At 53.9% G+C, this 18,425-nt stretch overlaps 1 protein-coding gene across 2 annotated transcripts in view; it reads right to left on the bottom strand.

The window, feature by feature from the left end:
- ARHGEF2 (Rho/Rac guanine nucleotide exchange factor 2) overlaps positions 1–18,425 on the bottom strand; it is a 124,745-nt gene that overhangs the window by 30,518 nt on the left and 75,802 nt on the right. For both annotated transcript variants that reach the window (XM_054010806.1, XM_054010807.1), the window contains one exon: positions 10,031–10,181. In XM_054010806.1, the coding sequence (XP_053866781.1) occupies positions 10,031–10,181 (151 nt within the window). The remainder of the gene's footprint in view (positions 1–10,030; positions 10,182–18,425) is intronic.

The raw sequence follows: 18,425 nt of genomic DNA, 5'->3' as shown, positions 1-18,425 counted from the left end.
GACTCTGGGCAAGTCAATTTCCCTCTGTGCCTCAGTTTCCCCATGATACTAACCCTCTTTGTAAAGCAGTCTCAGATCTGTGGCTGAAAAGTGCTAGGGGTTATTACAACACGATTGTAAACAGTTATTTCACCCAGCACTAACCGGCAGCCAATGCTAAAGGCAGAATCTATACCAGTTTCCCCAAAATTGGATGTGTGGACACACTCATTTAGTTTACACTAGTTCCTGACTGACTTAAATAAGTCCACTTTAAACTGAAGTCAGAGCATCTACCCAGAGGTTTGCACTTGTTCACTGGTTTAAATTCATGCAACTGTCTCATGTAGGCACAACGCCACTAGGAAATGCAGAAAAACACACCACTGTGCAGGAGGGGAATCAGAGTCCTGTGGGCTGTAAAGAGACTGGGATTGGCTCCGTTTCCATTGGTTTCCCGTAAGATTTGGGGCCCTTCCTCCCCCAGGCCCCTTGAATTATTCTGGTGGGGATTTTAAAACCGGAATCCGACCAGGACACTAGATCCGACATCCCTTCCATTGCAAAAAGCACCAGGAGACACAACCACCTTGAGAAGCCAGAACCGTGCTTCGACGACCAGGCCGGTATCAACCTTTCAAGGAGGATGGTGGTAAACTGGAGAAGGTTCAGAGGAGGGCCGCAAGAATGATGAAAGTGTTAGAAAACAGGCCTTCTAGCAATAGACTCAATCTATGTATGCTTAACAAAGAGACGATGAAGGAGTGACGTGACCAGTCTACACAGGGGAGGGCAACTGAGCACTGGAACAATTTACCCAAGGGTCCTGGCGGATTCTCCATCACTGACCATTTTTAAAGCAAGGTTGGATGTTTTCCTAAAGGATCTGCTCTAGGAATTGTTTTGGGGAAGGTCTCTGGCCTGTGTCATCCAGGAGATCAGACTAGATCAGCGGTTCTCAAACTGTGGGTCGCGAAATGGGGTCTCCATGGCTAGAGTTAGACTTTCTGGGGTCTGGGCTGAAGCCTGAGATTTACTGTCAGGGGATGAAGATGAAGCCTGGGGGCTTCAGGCCTGGGTGGCAGGGGTCAGGTTACAGGCCCCCTGCCTGGGGCTGAAGCCCTCAGGCTTCGGCTTTGCCCCCCCTGTCCAGGGCAGCGGGGTTTGGGCAAGCTCAGACTCCTGTCCTCCCGCCTAGGGTCGTGTAGTAATTTTTGTTGTCAGAAGGGGGTCATGGGGCAATGAAGTTTGAGAACCCCTGGCCTAGATGATCACGATGGACCCTTCTGGCTTGGAGTCTACAAAGCTACATCTCATCCCAGAAGTTAACACTTCTCTTCCACACAGCCAGGCATGGATGGCATCACCACCTGATACGCGGGCATCACTTCCTGCACCATTGCTCACTCTACACAGGTCTCCTGTCCCAGTACCAGCCAAGCCTGATCCTATGTAGCGATATCTAATGAAACCGCGACTGGGGGAGCAGACGAACCACCACCAGCCTGGAGGTCAGGGATAGGAACGTTGCCCTAGATTCCATGGGCCAGATGCTACACTGGCATAGCTACACCAAGTCGCGGGACTTACCATGGCTTCACACCAGCTGAAGATCTGAAGCCCAATAAAAGAATCAAGAACTTTCTGCGTATGCGGGAAAAGGCGGAGTCTGGAGAACACAATCAAGCAGTTTGGCTAGACAATGCCCAGGCTGGCCCCCCGGGGCTGTTCACTTCCATAAATACAAGGAGATCAAAGCAGAGGAAATGGCCTAAAACTGACCCGACTGCAGCCTAGCTAGGAAATAACATTTCACGGCCACTGGGAGAGGGAGTCTGACCAGAGATAAGGGGGAGGAAACCTGCATCTGAGATTTTCCAAAGGGGGGTTTGAGATTTTGGGCGCCCACCTTGAGATGCCCACCTTGAGATGCCCCGAATGGGCTAGATTTTTGGAGAACTGGTGCTCAGCGCTTTCCGAGAGCCAGGCCCCTCTCAAGTTGGGCTTCCCAAAAATCACGAGTCCCTTTCGAAACTCACGGCCCGAGTTCTGATCCAGTGTTAACCCTCCTAGGGCCTGATCATCAACTTCACTAAGACAGGTTTCAGAGTAGCAGCCGTGTTAGTCTATATCCGCAAAAAGAACAGGAGGACTTGTGGCACCTTAGAGACTAACAAATTTATTTGAGCATAAGCTTTCATGGGCTAAAACCCACCTCATCGGATGCACGCAGTGGAAAATACAGTAGGAAGATTGTGTGTGTGTGTGTGTGTGTATGTATATGTATACACACACACACACACACAGAACATGAAACAATGGGTGTTACCATACACACTATAAGGAGAGTGATCAGTTAAGGTGAGCTATTATCAGCAGGAGAGAAAAAGAACTGTTTGTAGTGGTAATAAAAATGGCCCATTTCCAGCCACTGACAAGGAGATGTGAGGAATGTAGGGGGTGGGGGGGAAATAAGCCTGGGGAAATAGTTTTACTTTGTGTAACGGCCCATCCACTCCCAGTCTTTATTCAAGCCTAATTTAATGGTGTCCAATTTGCAAATTAATTCCAATTCAGCAGTCTCTCATTGGAGTCTGGTTTTGAAGTTTTTTTGTTGTAATATTGCGACTTTTAAGTTTGTAATCGAGTGGCCAGGGAGATGGAAGGGTTCTCCAACTGGTTTTTGAATGTTATAATTCCTGACATCTGATTTGTGTCCATTTATTCTTTTACGTAGAGACGGTCCGGTTTAGGCAATGTACATGGCAGAGGGGCATTGCTGGCACATGATGGACTTCACTAAGGACTCCCTTGCACCATTCTGGCAGCATAAGGGGGCCATCAAGAAGGTGCCAGTGTTCATAAACTGTTTGGGTCAGGGGCCATTTCATATAAACATCAGTGGGGCCTAGTGGCCGGAGCACTTGACTGGGACTCCAAAGACCTGGGTTCTATTCCTAGATCTCCCACCAGGTGACCGTAGGCAAGTCACTTCCGCTCCCTGTGCCTCGGTTTCCCCAACTGTAAGATGGGGATCATGATCCTAAAATGCATTGAGATCTACTGATGAAAAGCCCCAAAGGGGAGGTAGGGGCTGTGATGGGTTTTCAGCCCCAAGCCGAATGGGCCTGTAGGCACCACCGTAAGCCAGGTTTTTTTTTTAAAAGCGTGAACTGTTGCACCCAAAAGCCATAAAATTAACTGCAAAGACGGTCCCTCATCACGCACCAGGAGAGGAGGAAGGATGGCAGAAAACACCACATGCCAGCCCGGCTCATCCCATCTGCTGTAGCCAGAGCTGCTGCCAGCACTTCAGCCCACGTGGAATGGGCAATATTGATCGGGAATGGCCTCGAGCGGTGACGCGGGTTTCGCTGCCTACGCGTGGGACAGTCTCCTCTCCCAGTGCCTAGAAACGCACAAGCCGGGATCTGCCCCTTGAAGTGCACCCACTGAAATGCCACCCTCTGCCCTCGGAGCCACACAGCAGCTGAGTAAGAGGAAGGGTGGGCGGGTGGTCAAGGCGGTGGGTTGAAACTCAGGAGATCTCGGGGCCTCAGCTTCCCATTTCACAGATGGGGGGAAAGAATCTCCTCTTTAAAGGTCTGTCTTGCCTATTTCGACTCTCAGCTCTTTGGAGTAGGGTCTGTCACTCACTGTGCACGTACAGCCCCTAGCGCAAGGAGGCCCTGCTCTCTTTTGGGGCCTCTAAGCTCTACTCTAAATACAAACAATCGTCATCAGACTTGAGGGGCCATGCAGCCCAGTCTCCCAGGCCCGACAGTGACCAGCAACTGCCACTTCGGAGGCAAAGGCAGGACTCCTGCAGCTCTGCAATAACCTGCCCCTGGGGAACATTTCTTCCTGACCCTATCAGAGGTTGCTCTGTGCCCTGAAGCATGAGGGTGTATAGCCCTGCTTGCTTATAGCCACGTGCCCGTAGCATCCACAGCTGTCTCTTCCCGTTCCATATACATGGGCCGACCCAGCTAGGGGAGAGCAAGCTGCAGTCTATCCCACCAGCAGTAGCAGAATCAAGGGAATGCCAAGCACACTTCCATTGCTACCGCTGGGACACTCAGCCAGTTTGGCAGAGCCGGTGGCTCGTCACGCGACTGCTGGAAACACAGGCCGCTCCACAACCGCGTTTCCAGCCAAGCCACTTCTCTGACTGTCAGGCAACAGCTTTGCAATGCGATGGACGCAGGCAGGTGCTAAGGGGTGGACAGAGAGCAGACCTTCCCCTCCCCCTCCCCGTGCCATGGGGCCGGGATCCCGGGGCAGGGCAGGGAAGGAGAACTCCATTTCTCTTCCCACGGGTGAGATCCTCTCTGAAGGGCAACGAAAGCTGTTTACCCCGGAGCTGGCAGCTGCTTTGCAGACAGATGTTGCAGGCACAAGGCCCCGATTGAGGCCCGCGGCCACGGCAGCTGTTGAGAAGCCCCATGTCGACTAGGCTGGGAACAGCTGCGACCGTGGGACTCTGGACGGATTTGGGGAGCGGCCCCACCCGGCTGAAACTGAAGTCACCCGCCCTTCTCCCAGGGGGCTTGTTCAGCTCCTATTTGGTAACAAGGCTGCATCTCGGGGCATACCGACCGTGCCGCGCAGTGCCGGAGGACCTCAGCCCCGTGGCCAATCCCAGTCTAGATTCAGCTCCCAAATCGCCTCTTCCCTTCCCACCTGGGTGTCGCTCCCATTAGGCCTGGTGTTGCACCAGTTTAAACCAACGCACCAAGGAGCTTGCGGCTAGAGGTTGTTGCAGACAGCTCGCTCTTTGGCGGTACCCCTCACTGCAGCCTTGGGGATTGGGGGGACCAGACAGGCGGTCCCGGCTCCGCCCGTCACGGCCGGGGCAGACTAGACTGGTGGAGGTGCAGACACAAAACATACAAGATGCCCCATGACTGGATGCCGGATGGACTCCCGCAATGGATGGGAACGACAGAACAACAGCTGCTGCCGCTCCGTGCGTTTATTTATTAACTGCCACAGGGTCTCTGACCAACGGGGAGAAGGGCGAGCAGGCATCTGCAAACATTCCTGCCCAGCCGCACGGCTGCAGCCCATCTGCTCTTTCTTGGCACAAAGGAGCGGGATCTGTACTGGCCGGTTATACGTTAACGGCTTGGCAGGGGGGTGAGGATTTAAAGCAGGACCCGGAATCCGGCCCACGGCGGTAACAATCAGGGATCGGCAGCGCGGGCTAGCGGGGAGGGCGCTGGGCTGGGAGTCGGGATTCTCAGCTCTGCCGCTAACCTGCTCCGTGACCTTGGGAGAGTCGCTTTTCCCTCTTTGTGCCTCCCCCCGCTTTGTCTGACTCATCTCTTTACACCTTCCGCTCCAGGGCAGGGGGGCGGCCTCTCAGCGTCTAGCAAAGCAGGGGCTCGATCTCGGCTGGGTCTTCTAGGCGCTACCCTGGCCATCAAGGGATGAGATTTTTCCAAAGGAGCCTCGTGACGCTCGGCCCCCAGCTCCCTCTGAAAGGCAAACCCTCGGCTCGGCCCCACCAAGCTCCTTTCCCGTAGGGCAAAGCATGCACATGCGGTAATCAGGCAGCAGAAGGGGCGAACGCCCCACATGGCCCCCTTTAACCCTTTCAGGTCAGGGCTAATCTGCAGCCGCAGGACAGCGATGGGGAAGCTCGCTTTGCCACTGCTCAGGGGGGACAGCGTCAATCTGCCGCCAGCCCTGATTTCGCATCGGAGGGGAAAGAGAAGCCAAGTGGGAGTAGGGTGACCAGATGTCCCGATTTTATAGGGACAGTCCTGATATTTGGGGCTTTTTCTTATAGAGGCTCCTATTACCCCCCCACCCGTCCCGATTTTTCACACTTGCTATCTGGGCACCCTAGGTGGGAGTCACGCCTGAAAGCAGAGCGGGGAGGGATTCCTCCCACCGGGTGAGTCAGCGCGTTATCCCCAGGGAAGCCGTTCCATCTCCTCCCCCGCCCGCCCGCCGGAGAACCCGACAGGAAACGAACAACGTTCCGTACATCTGTACCGTTCAGCCGGCAGCCAGGAGGGAATACCGGCAGCGCTCCGGCCTCCTCCGCACTAAACCCCGTGAGACTGCAGGGCCAGCGAGCCTGAGGAACCTGCACAAAGCCAGGTAACTCTCGAGACAGCAGGGCCTGCAGGAGGCAGGTTATAGAGACTGACCGCGCTGGGGGCTGGGCATGGGACCTCCTTATATGCACATGGCTTCTCAGAGACAAGCCCAAGTCTCCAACGGCTTCCTCGTCCAGAGCACCTGGTAGCTCGTTCTCTGTATCGTGGTAGCGCCAGTCATGGACCAGGGCCTCACGGCGCTGGGCGCTGTACAAACAGAACTAAGAGACAGTCCCTGCCCCAAAGCGCTTCCGAACCACGAACAGACGTCTTTCCAGGCACACCTACAATAACAATCCAGAGCTTGTATTTACACCCCTTCGCCGTCTTCCATCCCAACGCACCGCAGTTACGGCATTGCTCACCACCGAAGTGCGTCCACCTCTGGGGCGCAACGCAGCAGCCGTTTAGCAGCCACACAGCAACATCCTGGGGTGCGTTCGGACAGGAAGAAAGCATCCAATTGAAACTGCAGGGCAGAGGAGTCAGACGAATGGAATGAAATGAGCTAGAATTTGGCCAGGCCCCTGGGGCTAGCATCTCTTCTCTTGTGTAGAGGAATCTTTAATGATCAGCCTAAGTTTTAACATCTCCTTAAAAAAAAATGGAGCAAGATCCAAACACAAGCAAGCAGTAGGGCTGCATGCAACAGCTGCCCAGATAACACAGTGATGGGCACCAGTATTAAACTTATATAGGCCCGGCCCACGGGATCCCAGCAGGTGGCAAAGCCATCCCGGGAGAGTCACATAGGAGTTTCCTTGGTCCATGGGAATCTGCTTTTCTCAAACTCACTCAGCTTCGATCCTGCAGGAAACATGCAGGGCTGATGCAATGGCATCCCAGGAGCCTCCCATCAGAAAGGGACAGCCAAACCCCCAAACCCTTGGACAACCCAGCTGCCTACAGTGTGCACCCTCTCACTCGATAGCCAAGATGCCCGCACACAAGATCTGAACCGCTGCAGACGCATTAGCCCGTCCCCTGTACCACAAAAATCAACACAAGGGCAGAACTCTGCCCTCAGACCTGCCCGGGTGCAGCCCTGTCCCCTGAACAGAGCAAGAGAGCGGATCGGACCATAGGGTCGGCGGCAGGACTCCAAGTCACCAGCACATCCACCGTGCCAAACCCGAGGGATGGGATGCTCCAGACCAACTCCCTCACCCAGCCGTCTAGGGTTTAGCAACTCTGATCAAAGGGCTGGAGGGCAGGGCAAAGAGGAAAGCAGAGTCTAGCCACCAAGCCCAGAGACTGAAAGAGAGAGAATTACGTATTTAAACAGTCTGATTAGGGAGTCAATGGGAGACAGCACCGCTGGAAATCAAGCCACTGGGAACAACCCTGCATCTCCATGAACTATGCCACTCTTATTTCTCATTCACTGAAATCCTCCAAGAACACCTGCAGCAACCTTAGCAGACAATCACCCCCATTCCAGAGCATCGGCCAGGCAGCGGGTGGGGATTTCCCACCATGCATTGCACAGCCGTTTGCAGGTATTGGCAACGGGATCCCAGGCTGAAATAACCCCCGCTCCGTACAGACAAGCCCTGAGCCGCTTTTGAAAACGGGACTTCGGCTTCGAAGTCGCGTCGGTGCTTTTGAAAATTGTACCCAGCGACTAGAGAGATCCGGATGGTGGAAACACCGAGGACGGTAGGAACTAGGCATGAGAGATGAAGTTAAGGAAAGCAGTGATAGCTACGTCGCTCAGGGTCTTTAAAACTAGCCTGGACAAACACATATTTATCTGGCTCCCACCACCAGAATATCTGAGCACCTCCCCATCTTTAATGTATTTATCCTCTCCCTATGTGGCAAGGCAGATCTATTATCCCCATTGTACAGATGGGAAAACTGAGGCGCAGAGCAGCTAACTGACTTGCCCAAGGTCGCACAGGGAGTCTGTGGCAGAGCAAGGAATTGAACCCAGGTCTTCCAAGTCCCAGGCTAGTGTTCTAACCACTGGACCACACTTCCTTGGCAAAGAGCATGTGCTGTAGGGAACAATCCTGCGCTGGCTGGAAGCTGGATTGGGCGCGCTGAGCAGTTCAGCCCTGTCTGCTCCACGGCGCGAAAGAAGCACTTTTAAACTCGACGAGGAAGAAACCGCAGCTTCTGAATGAAATCTCTGCTCCCCCTCCCCACACTCCCGCCCGCTGCGAGCATCCCGCCCGCTGAGATCGAAAGGCATCGTGTTAATGAGACACAGCGAGGAGATGGAATTTCATTCTCGCTCCTGGCCACAGCTGGGATTTGCCTGCTGGCTGGAGTCCGGGCACGGCCTGTATGCACAGAGCCACACGTTTTTTATTTATAAGCCATCCCACACATCAGCTGAGGGAATGATCCTTTCAGAAACAACTAAACCCGGCCAGAATACAGGGAAGGCAAAACCTACCCCCAGCCACAGGACCTCCCACTCATCCACGGCGCTCTGGCCTGACCACACACGCAGGCACTAGCCCGTCCTTGAGGATTTGGAGAACAAGCCGTGGCACGATCCTTCGACTGAACTTCGAGTCAGATCCCCAGCTGGGGTAGATCAGGGCAGCTCCACTGGAGTCTATGGGCCAGATGACCCCCCTCTACCCCCCGGTGTACATTGGTTTCATGCCAGTGACTCCAGCTGAATCATGTCTACGCTAGCACCGTGTTATTGGTATCGCTGTACTGGAGTACTATACTGGCAAAGTATTCTTCGGGTGGATGCAACTGTACATCATCTAGCTTTGTAGGAGGTCTAGCGAAACCACCTCCCAGGAGCGAAAAGTTACACCGGTAAAAGCACAGCTTCGCCAGTCTAACTGCGTCTACACTGGGTGCTTGTGCTGGCAGAGCTCTGTCCATCAGGCATCACCTCGTCACCCCCCTGACAGACACACCTGGGCCGGCAGTCGGCTGTACTGCAGACATAATGGACGTCGCCCAGGCTTACCCCTGCAGAAAATCTCACCGCTAGAGCAAAGCTTTTGACATACTGCATCTCGCCCCTTCCCCGTGCGGCCGATCAAAAAGAAATCGAATAACCGAGCAGAACCGGGCAGCTTCCCCCAATGATTCACATATCGGAGCAATTCTGGTGTAAAGAACAGCGCTAGGTCCCCAGGACGCAGAGAGCACACGACGTACTCAATTGACCTGAAGTAGTTAACACACCAAACCCTCCTAGAGCCAGATCAGGACCGTGTGTACAACTAAGGGGCATATAAGAAGGCAATGCAATTCAACCGAGCGTATCCGTCACAGTCTGTCTCCTCGGTGCCCTAAAATCTCTCTTCCATCCTGCACTGTGAATCCCATTCACCACCACTGATTTCTTGTGCAAGCCACACACGTGTCCACAGGCTACGTGGGGCTTTACGGCCCCCCACGGACTGCACACTCCTGCATCCAGATGTAGTTGTGCAAACACAGAAGCGTCTTCTCTCATACTAACACCGATCCTCTTGTTCTCCATCAACCCAGTTAAGCCCTTTCATGGGTAGTAGCCAAGGGCATATCGAGCCAGCTACCTGGTGCTGCGGGAAGGAGGGTTTTACTCTCACTCAGGAGAGTAACGTGTTTTCCCTGCTCCAGGAGCGGCGCGTGATGCAGTGGGATGGGCAGGAGATTGCAATCGAGTTGGGGGGCTGAGATAGAGAAGCGGGGGGTGATGAGAGACAGAGGAAGGGGGCAGATGGTGGAGCAGAGGAGATGGTGAGGCTTGATATGGGGAGGCAGGGGAGGCCCAGGGAGCAGGAGGTTGGAAGGAGGAGACAGGGATGAAGGAAACAGACGCGGGGTGACAGAGGGGCAGAGGTAGAGCGGCACCTGGAAGACGTGGACAGGAACATGGGTAGGTGAGAGGAGCAGGTGGTTCAACGAGGAGGCGCAGATGGGTGGGCGGGGGAGACAGGGCTGGAGAACAAGTCGCTCGCCGACGCGCAGCTACTCACTGGGGCAGATGAGCGCCTCCTTGGCCGTGATGCTCTTGTTGCAGGCAAAGCACATGGTCATGCCCGAGACGGTGATGGTGGTGAAGAGGTGGCCGTTGGTGTAGCGGGCGTCCTTCTCCTTGCCCTCCTTCATCTTCTCTTTCTCTTTGTTCTGTTGGCCGACAGAGAGAGAGAGTTAAAACCTCAGCTCCACAGAGGGGGACCCCCCGCCTGCCCAAGAACCGGACGACCACCCTAGAAGCCTCTCACCCGGGAGGCCCTCCCTCCAGCTTGCACCCTCCTGACAGTCCCTCCCTCGGCCAGTCGCTTTGTGTTCCAGCTCATGGTGCCAACCAAGGGTATCCAGGTATTAAACCCGGCCCGTGCTCCGGGAAAAATCGGCCGACACTGCAAACAGATGTGGGTCGTTAGGTGTTATTGGGTCACCAGAACCCAGCTGATGTCACGTCCAGCAGGACAATCACACCAGGATGGGGTGAAAGAGGCAGGGGAGGGGGGCTAGAAAAGCCAGCCAGATCCACGTGAATCCGCGGCACGGAGATCCTAGGAGGGAGAAAGAGCACGGAGGAGAATGGGAGAAGACACCCAGTTATTTCAAATCTCCTGTACTTCCCTGTTTCCGATAACCATGACAACCGTGTGTCTGCTTAACAAATACACCCCCACCCCGCCATGGATGCCTCACGCCGTAGAGCGGCACAGACCCGGTGCTAGAACAGCCAAGGGAAGATCTACACCCCTTATTCCTGTAGAACAGAGGGGCCAAGTTACCCTGTGTAAAATGGGACAGGAGAAATTGGCTTTGGATGCTCAACAAGAAAGGACCCCCACAAAAAAACAACCAAACACTGTGCAGTGAGTCTCCTAGTAATGCTTTAAAGATGTATCTGGCGCCTTTCATATCCCACAGGGTCCCCAGACAGGGTGCTCCTGAAATGCAGCCACCTCTGGGGTGGAAGACAGAGGCCAATCATTACTCAGGGTAAATGGACATCTCAGTGTGGGCTGTGAAAAAGCATCAGGGGCTTTCAGACTCAGCCAAGAGACCACAGACAGTCACATTTGGGTCACATTTTATCTGCTCAACCAAGGGCGGAGCTGACCCCACGGAGATTCAAACAGGCGGCGTTTCACAGCTAGTCGGGAAAACCTTCCATTACTGCAGTGTTCAGGCCAGGCCTCTCAAAGACTGCACGTGACGGCACTGGGCAGATTGGGAGCCAGAGAGAACCACAGGGTCTGTGTGGGTCCCGCAGTCCCACTAAAAAAAAAAATCAATCCTCCTTTATACTAATTATAACAGAGACCTAGGCCTTCTCTACCACGCACGGGACACTACAGCCTGTAGGCAAAGCGACTCATGGTCCCTGAGATGGCCAGTGGCCAAGCTGGGCATAAAGTCCATGAGTCCTGACTCCCGGGCCCCCGCTCTAGCCACTAGACCACATTCCCTCTCTAGAGCTAGGAAGAGAACCCCAGAAGTCCTGACTCCCAGCCCCCTAGTCTAAGCACTAAACTACCCTCAAGAGCCAGGAAGAGAACCCAGGAGTCCTGACTTCCACTTCTGCCGCTGCTGCGCATTCAAGCACTGGCTTAAAGTTTTCACTCCTACGCTCCGGAGTTCAATTTCGATACCGGTGATAAATTTAGGGATTTTGCCCTAATCCAGGTGACGTTTTATTTTATTTGAACCGAACCAGGTGTCTCCACCCGTGCCGCAAACCCTCCCGCCCCCACATGTGTGGCCTGGAGGTTTGAAGAACACAAACCCTACAAAGATTGGAAGCCGCCCCAGGGTTAAGGATCTAGTCCCTGGCGCCCGGACTGGGGACAGGCAGCTGGTTGTCATGGCACCCTCCTTTCAGAAAGAGGAAGTCAGCCGGTCACTTCCTGTTGCAAAGTTCTGAGTAATCCTAGTCCTGGCTATTTCTGACTTCGAGTCAGCTTTGCATCACGTGGCTCGGTGAGAGAAAACAGACTGTCCTCCCTGCACACCCAAAGCTGCAAATTATTTATATTACAGAAGCACCTAGAGCCTCCAGTGAGAACTGGGACCCATGGTGCTAGGTGCTGTACAGACTCATGGCGAGAGACAATCCAAAGGGTTGAGAGTTTAAAGCAACAATACAGAAAGAGCATGAGGGGAAACAGAGGCACAGAATGGCAAAGTGACTTGGCCAAGGCTGCCCATCAGGTCAGTGGGAGAGCTGGGAATAGAACCCAGGTCTCCTAACTCCAAACCCAGTGCCCTAATCGCTAGACTTTGCTGCCTACTACAATGCTGGTCACTAATCCCCGTCTAGTTTAGATTCCCAAATAGGCAGGGAACTTCTCCCGTGTGTCCATAATGGCCCCACACACTAACAGCTCTCTGTAGAAGAGGAGTGAGATTTTGCCTTTCGCTCAAGGACCTCAAACCACTTGAAGAGACACTTATCAGAAAGCTGGGCGACCGATCAGACTCTGCACAGAACCTGCAGGAGGACAGAATCTCAAGCCGTCACTTTATCCAGATCACCGACCTCTCCTTTTCCTAAACTCTTCAAGTGTCAGCATTCGCCTCCGACAGGCCTCCGATCTAAGCGGGGAGTGTGGGGGGGGGTGTCCAAAGTAACAGGGCTCAGCAAAGGGTCTCTATCCCCTCATAATTCACTGCAGCCCCACATCCTGTCTCCAAACCTCCATCAAATCCACCATGGTGCAGGAATGCAAGAGAGTCTTAAAAATAGCAGGCCAGATCCTCCGGTGGGCTCACCCCCCTCGGCAAATAGGCAGCCAACTCACCCAGGTTGCCCAGCGGGTTAATGCAAACTGCAGCGTCTCTTCCCCCCCTTGGTTAGCTCTGTTCTGGCAAGATAGCAATCAGCAGAGAGAAGAGCTTAAAACTTGACAATTTCAGAGTGAAATTGACAAGATCAGAGAGCAGGCGCATTGTTGCTTTCAATCCCCCACAGCCCACAGGCAGGAGCAGAAGGTTGGTGGGTGATTTGGCTCTAACAATTCAAAATCTCACCTGCTCTGTTGCTCAGGCTTCCTGAGAATTTGGGAGGGAAGGCGCCCCGAAGGAACCAGCAGATGAATTTTCTACTCATCTCTGCCGCTGACAATATGGGGCATCAAGCTCTCACCCTTCAGGGCACTGCCCTTCTGCTGCAGGGGTCAGGAAGGAATTCCTTCCCCAACTCCCATGCAAAATTAAGATCACGGTAAGGATGTGCTGCCTTCCTCCAAGGCATCGGGTACTGGAGTAAGACAGACCAGGGGGCTCACCGGATACCCAACATCCTAGAGCAAAGGAAAAGCCTATGCACTTGTAGGCAGAGTGGTGAAGTCTGACCCACAGGGTTTAATCCTAAAAGGCTTGCCCATTTAAAGGGGATTATAAAGACAGAATTGGGGGTGGAGAGGAGGAAGAGGAATCCGACCCTGGGAGCCCACAAGCCCCATTTTCACTGTACACACACACACACACACACACACACACACACACAAATGTGTAATAAAAGCCACAGATAGAGCCATTCGGTCCCCTCCCCTGCTGCCGGATTCAGTTCTGCTTTGTGTTCCCCAAGACACTGATTTGATAAGCCCAGCAATGGAGGGGTCACGGTTGCTGGAAATGAGGCATTTTCCTGACAGCTCTCCTCCGATAAACAGATGGCGTTTCCTTCTCCTAGCCAGGTTAGCCCCTGGGGGGGATGGGAAATGAAGAGGACGGCTTAGATTATCAGACAGGACGTGGGTCATAAGCCCTGTACTTCTCCCTCCTTCCAACCACCATTCAGACACAGCGACTGACTGTCAGACTCACCGATGGCACGAAGAGCAGCTGAGATGACACAGAGGAATCACACCTATTTACCTGATCTTGCTCTGGTCCAACAGAACTGATAACCCGGGGGATGGGAGGAGAGAAGAAGCAGGTAGCCCAGGCCGAGTTTTGGCTGGGGTGGAGAAGGGGAAATGGACTAGATCTTGTCCCTGCGGGGGGCTGAGTCAATCCACTTCGTTCCCCACCCACCATCCATCCATCTTCAACTCCTAGGCCCAGTCGCTTGCCTCTACAGCCCCCCAACACGCACTGCGCCCCTTCAGAGATTTCCATTGGATACAAACAAGCAGGTCCAGGCCCTCGGCACCGGGGCCAAGGCGGGCAGCTGTGCTAAGAGGGCAGGAATGCTACTGGGGTGAGTGGGAGGTTAAAACAGCTCCTCCCCTGCCCTGCGCAGGGCATGCGGTCCTGCATAGCGATGCAACATCTGGTTAAAGTCACACCCCCCCAAGATGTATGGAGGGGGAGAGGGGAAGGGGAGGGCAAGAGAGAGAAAACACAGCAGGGGATTTAGCTGAGAGGTGGGGGAAGAGGCCGTGGAGACAGTTCTCAGAGTGGGGGACGGACGGTACCAGGCAGGGATCGCTTGGCTGGCTCTACATGGGAGCACTTTAAGGGGAGAGTCGGCTGTTTTCATGCAGCACGCCCAGCCTTGATCTGAGGGGGGCAATGGGAGGACAGCGGGGTACTGCGTGAACCCCCCCCCTCGCTATTTGCTTTGTACAATTCCTCGGCTCCAAGCACAAAGCAGCAATGGCCAAGTGGGGCATCACTGCGAGGCACCACAGTGCCGGACATCTGCCACAAGTCACCCCGCGCTGCACCAAAGGACCAGCACTGCAAAGCTAAACCAATAGGTCAGGCTTGGTGGGCGGGTACTGGCGGTGGCCTGCAAGATACAGGGGGTCAGATTAGAGGATCTGGTCCCTTCTGACCCTAATAGGATTCACAGCCCTTTTCTCTTCCTCCGGGGCATGTCCATACAGCGGCTGATTGGGTGCCAGGCTGGTGTCTGCTATACCCCACAGCCTCCCCCAAGCGGGCACGTCCTCCTCACGCAGCCGGGGGCATCCGGCGGGAGAGATCCCCCGGGGGACAGGAAAGGAGCAAGCGCCCATCAGAAAGAAGCTGCGCCCCCAGCCTGGAAATCAACCGCCTGCATTGCACCAGAGTGGGAGGCAGGGCCCAGGGGGAAGGGAACTCACCCACTCCCCGCAGAGGAGCCTCTCTGCCCCGCAACCATCACTGAATGGGAAACAGAAACAGCAGTCCATCCTGGTGCAGAGAGTCCCGAACCACAAAGCATCCTGCCCAGTTACTGGGGCTCCCTGCCAGCCGGAGAAGCTGCCAGGCTAGGAACAGGGAGGGTGGCAGGGACCCTGGGCACATCATCAAGCCATTGTCCTGGGATTTATTTGTTCCTGACACTTTTTTTTTTTTAAAGGGACCCCCACTGCGCACATGCAGGCCGGGCTTAAAGGGAAAGGGACCCACTTTGGGGGCCAGGGCTTCTAACTCTTGTGTGACAATCCCCACAAGGGAAACCGCCCTCACCACCAGACACAAGTTGGGGGTAACTGATCCTCACGGAGCTAGGCACAGCTAATCTGGAGTTACCCCCACACAGATCCCTGGCCTCCGTCGCTCTGTTCCTGTGCTTGGAGCAGCAGGGGCATTAAGCCAACGTATTCCATATTCCACAGTGATGCAGGACCCTGCCCCAGCATAAATTACAGCAACCCCTGGGCTGCTCTGGTGCCTCGTGGACCCTGGGAAGCAGAGAATACCTACAGCACAGTGCACTGCGGCCACACACCCCATCACCCACTGGGGCAAAACCCTTACACCAGCTCTACGCTGGGCAGGAAGGATGCTCACGGGGCTGTTTCCATCAGTTTTAAGGCCCCTTCGTGTTGCCAGACCAGCCTGGAGTGTGACTAAGAATCAGGCCCAATGGATTTACCGCAAATTCACAGTGGTGTAACAGAGATCAGAATCCGGCTCCCTTCCCCCTCGTGGAGAATCCAGGCAGGCAGGAGGACTAGAAAGGCAGCTCTCACCCTTGGGAGCCGAGACAGGGCTGGGAATCTGTATTGAGAAGCCAGATACGAGACCCGGACATAAAACAAACTCTCCCACGCCGCACCTGGAAAGCGGGGATCTGCACGCCTTGCTCGGCAAACTCAGTCCATCATTAAAAGCCACTGATAAGAGAAATTCCACGGCGTGCAAGAGACCAAAATCTCTGCCCAGCTTCAGAGCTCTCAGGATTTCAAAGGATGAAAAACCTACTTCCCAGAAAGACGCCATCCTCGGAAAACATAAAGGTCTCTGCAGGAGCTTCAGAAATCCTCAGCGACAGGGCACGCATGGGGACGTTATCTTGTTCTTAAGTTCTCTAGCCCCTTCCATCAAAAGGATCTCAAAGCACGTTACAAACACCAATGCATGCACCTGGGAGATGCGGCAGATCATACTGACCTATCTGGCAGACGCTAACAGCACTTCTCTACGTTACAGGTGTGCGAGGAGAATAAAACACATTAAAGATTGTGAGGTGCCTGATCCAGTGGTGATGGGAGCCGTCAAGACTTCAGATTAATAGATGGGATTGCCCATATGAATCCAGACGAGGGACTGGCCTGACCTGCACAGATTTATAGCACCTTTATACAAACCCCCCCCAAATGAGGCCCCTAACCAAAGTGATTATCTTGGTTCAGAAAAAGGGTTTAGAGCTGGTCTAAATCAGCAGGGTTTTCCCTTTTTCCTCACTGAAAAAGGATTTAAACAAAAACGGGGCCTGGAAGACAATCTCAATATTCCACAAAAACATCCATTTCTTTGACATTTTTAGTTGCGCGGGTGGCGGGGGGGGGGGGATTTAAAAACACTTTTTGTTTTTTTAAACTGGAAAAAGGGGAGGGAAGGTTCCTTTTATTATTAAAAAGTGGTTCCACCCCTCTCCCCCCCCCACACACAGAAAAAGTTTAATTAAAAAAAAACAAAACAGTTGGGGGGGGATCTTTTCCCCCCAAAAGTATTGTTGAGAAATATCCTCACTCTCCCCTCCGAGCACCAGGGATAGAACCCTCTTTGGCTGCTCAGGTGGAATGAGTTTGCCAGGTCTCTGCCAGTTTCTGAAGCGTCTATCATTGAACCAACCGTAACCCTCAGCTCGGCCCAAGCCCACTCATGGAGGCACCAGTCTGATTGCAGAATCAGTTCTCCATGCTCTAGTCATCCAGGATGTACAGTCACTGCTTAGCAGTGAGTAAGAGGCCTGCAGCGCTTTCCCAGCAGCCAGGGATTTTTGTTCCAGACAGAAAAGAAGGATCTTCCTCTCGCCTATTTGCGAGAGGCCCAGTTCTCTAAAATAATAAATCCCTCGCTCTGAAACTTCTCCTCAGCACATCTACAAAGGAGGTCAGTGTCATTATCGCCATTTTACAGAGGGGGAAACTGAGGCACGGAGCAGGAAAGTGACTGGCCCAAGTTCACCCAGCAGGGCAGGGACCAGAACCCAGATGATCTGAGTCCCCATCCTGTGCTCGATCCACTAGGCCACGCTGCCGCCTCGAAACCCCAAATCTTCTAGACTTACTTGAGACACAAACTTCCAGGGTCTAACTGTAAGTGATCATTCAGGACCCCACAAAAACAGGGTTATGTGGGCACTTCGCTTCCTGTTATGTGGCTGTGCAGCTGTCACGTTCCACCCCAGAAGTGATTGTATTTCAGCAGCAGGTGAAGCAATCCCTGAAGAGCATTGCTGTATGGATTTTAAACCGCTGCCCCGCTCCTCCCCAGAAGCAGCTGCACTGCAGCAGTGGAGACAGTTCGTCTATCAGTCCAGAACACTGCTTATTCCCTCCGCTTGATGGCACAGGCTGGCTGTAACATCAGCCTGGCAACGTGGGGGTGGCTAGAACATTAAAGGAGGAATACGCACCAGGAGTGGGTGAAATCCCTAAAAGGCAAATCAAGTTTTTACTCCTCTCAAGGGATTTTATTAAGTATTTATATAGGTTGGGAGCCTCAGCGTGACGTATTAAGAGGATGTCCCTGCTGCAAATAGCTCACCCTGTAACAGCTCCTCCACCGACTCCCCCCACGAGTCCAGTCTCATCTCTGTTTTACGGACAGGAAAACAGAGTCAGAGGTGAGGGAGGCAACTTGCTTCCGTCTGGGAAGAGAACCCAGGCGTCCTGACTCCCTAGACACTTCTTCCTCTGAGCGGGGAGATCAGGGCCAAATGGGTGTGAAGCCGAACCCCTGGCCAGGTTTGCCAGGAGGGGCCGGCCTCCGCGGGAGGCTTCCCTGATGGTTGAACTCCTAGCTCCACGCCTCAAAGCTGCGGCTAGCCGAGCTTTGTAGCTATTTCATGCTTCTGGGGTCCGCCAGTGCTACAGGGAAAGGAGCCAGCCAGGCGAGGCGGGAGACTCTGGCGCACTGGTGAGCAGAGATTTTCCACTCACTTTCGCGCTGCTCCCAAATTCGGGCGCCGAACTGATCGCAGCATTCGTAACTCAGCTACATAAAGAAACACTCACCCAATCAGAG

Source organism: Malaclemys terrapin, chromosome 21 (genome assembly GCF_027887155.1).
Source record: "Malaclemys terrapin pileata isolate rMalTer1 chromosome 21, rMalTer1.hap1, whole genome shotgun sequence".
Classification (NCBI taxonomy): domain Eukaryota; kingdom Metazoa; phylum Chordata; order Testudines; family Emydidae; genus Malaclemys; species Malaclemys terrapin.
The sequence above is the reverse complement of the archived record's forward strand: the minus strand, read 5'-3'. Positions and strand labels throughout refer to the sequence as shown.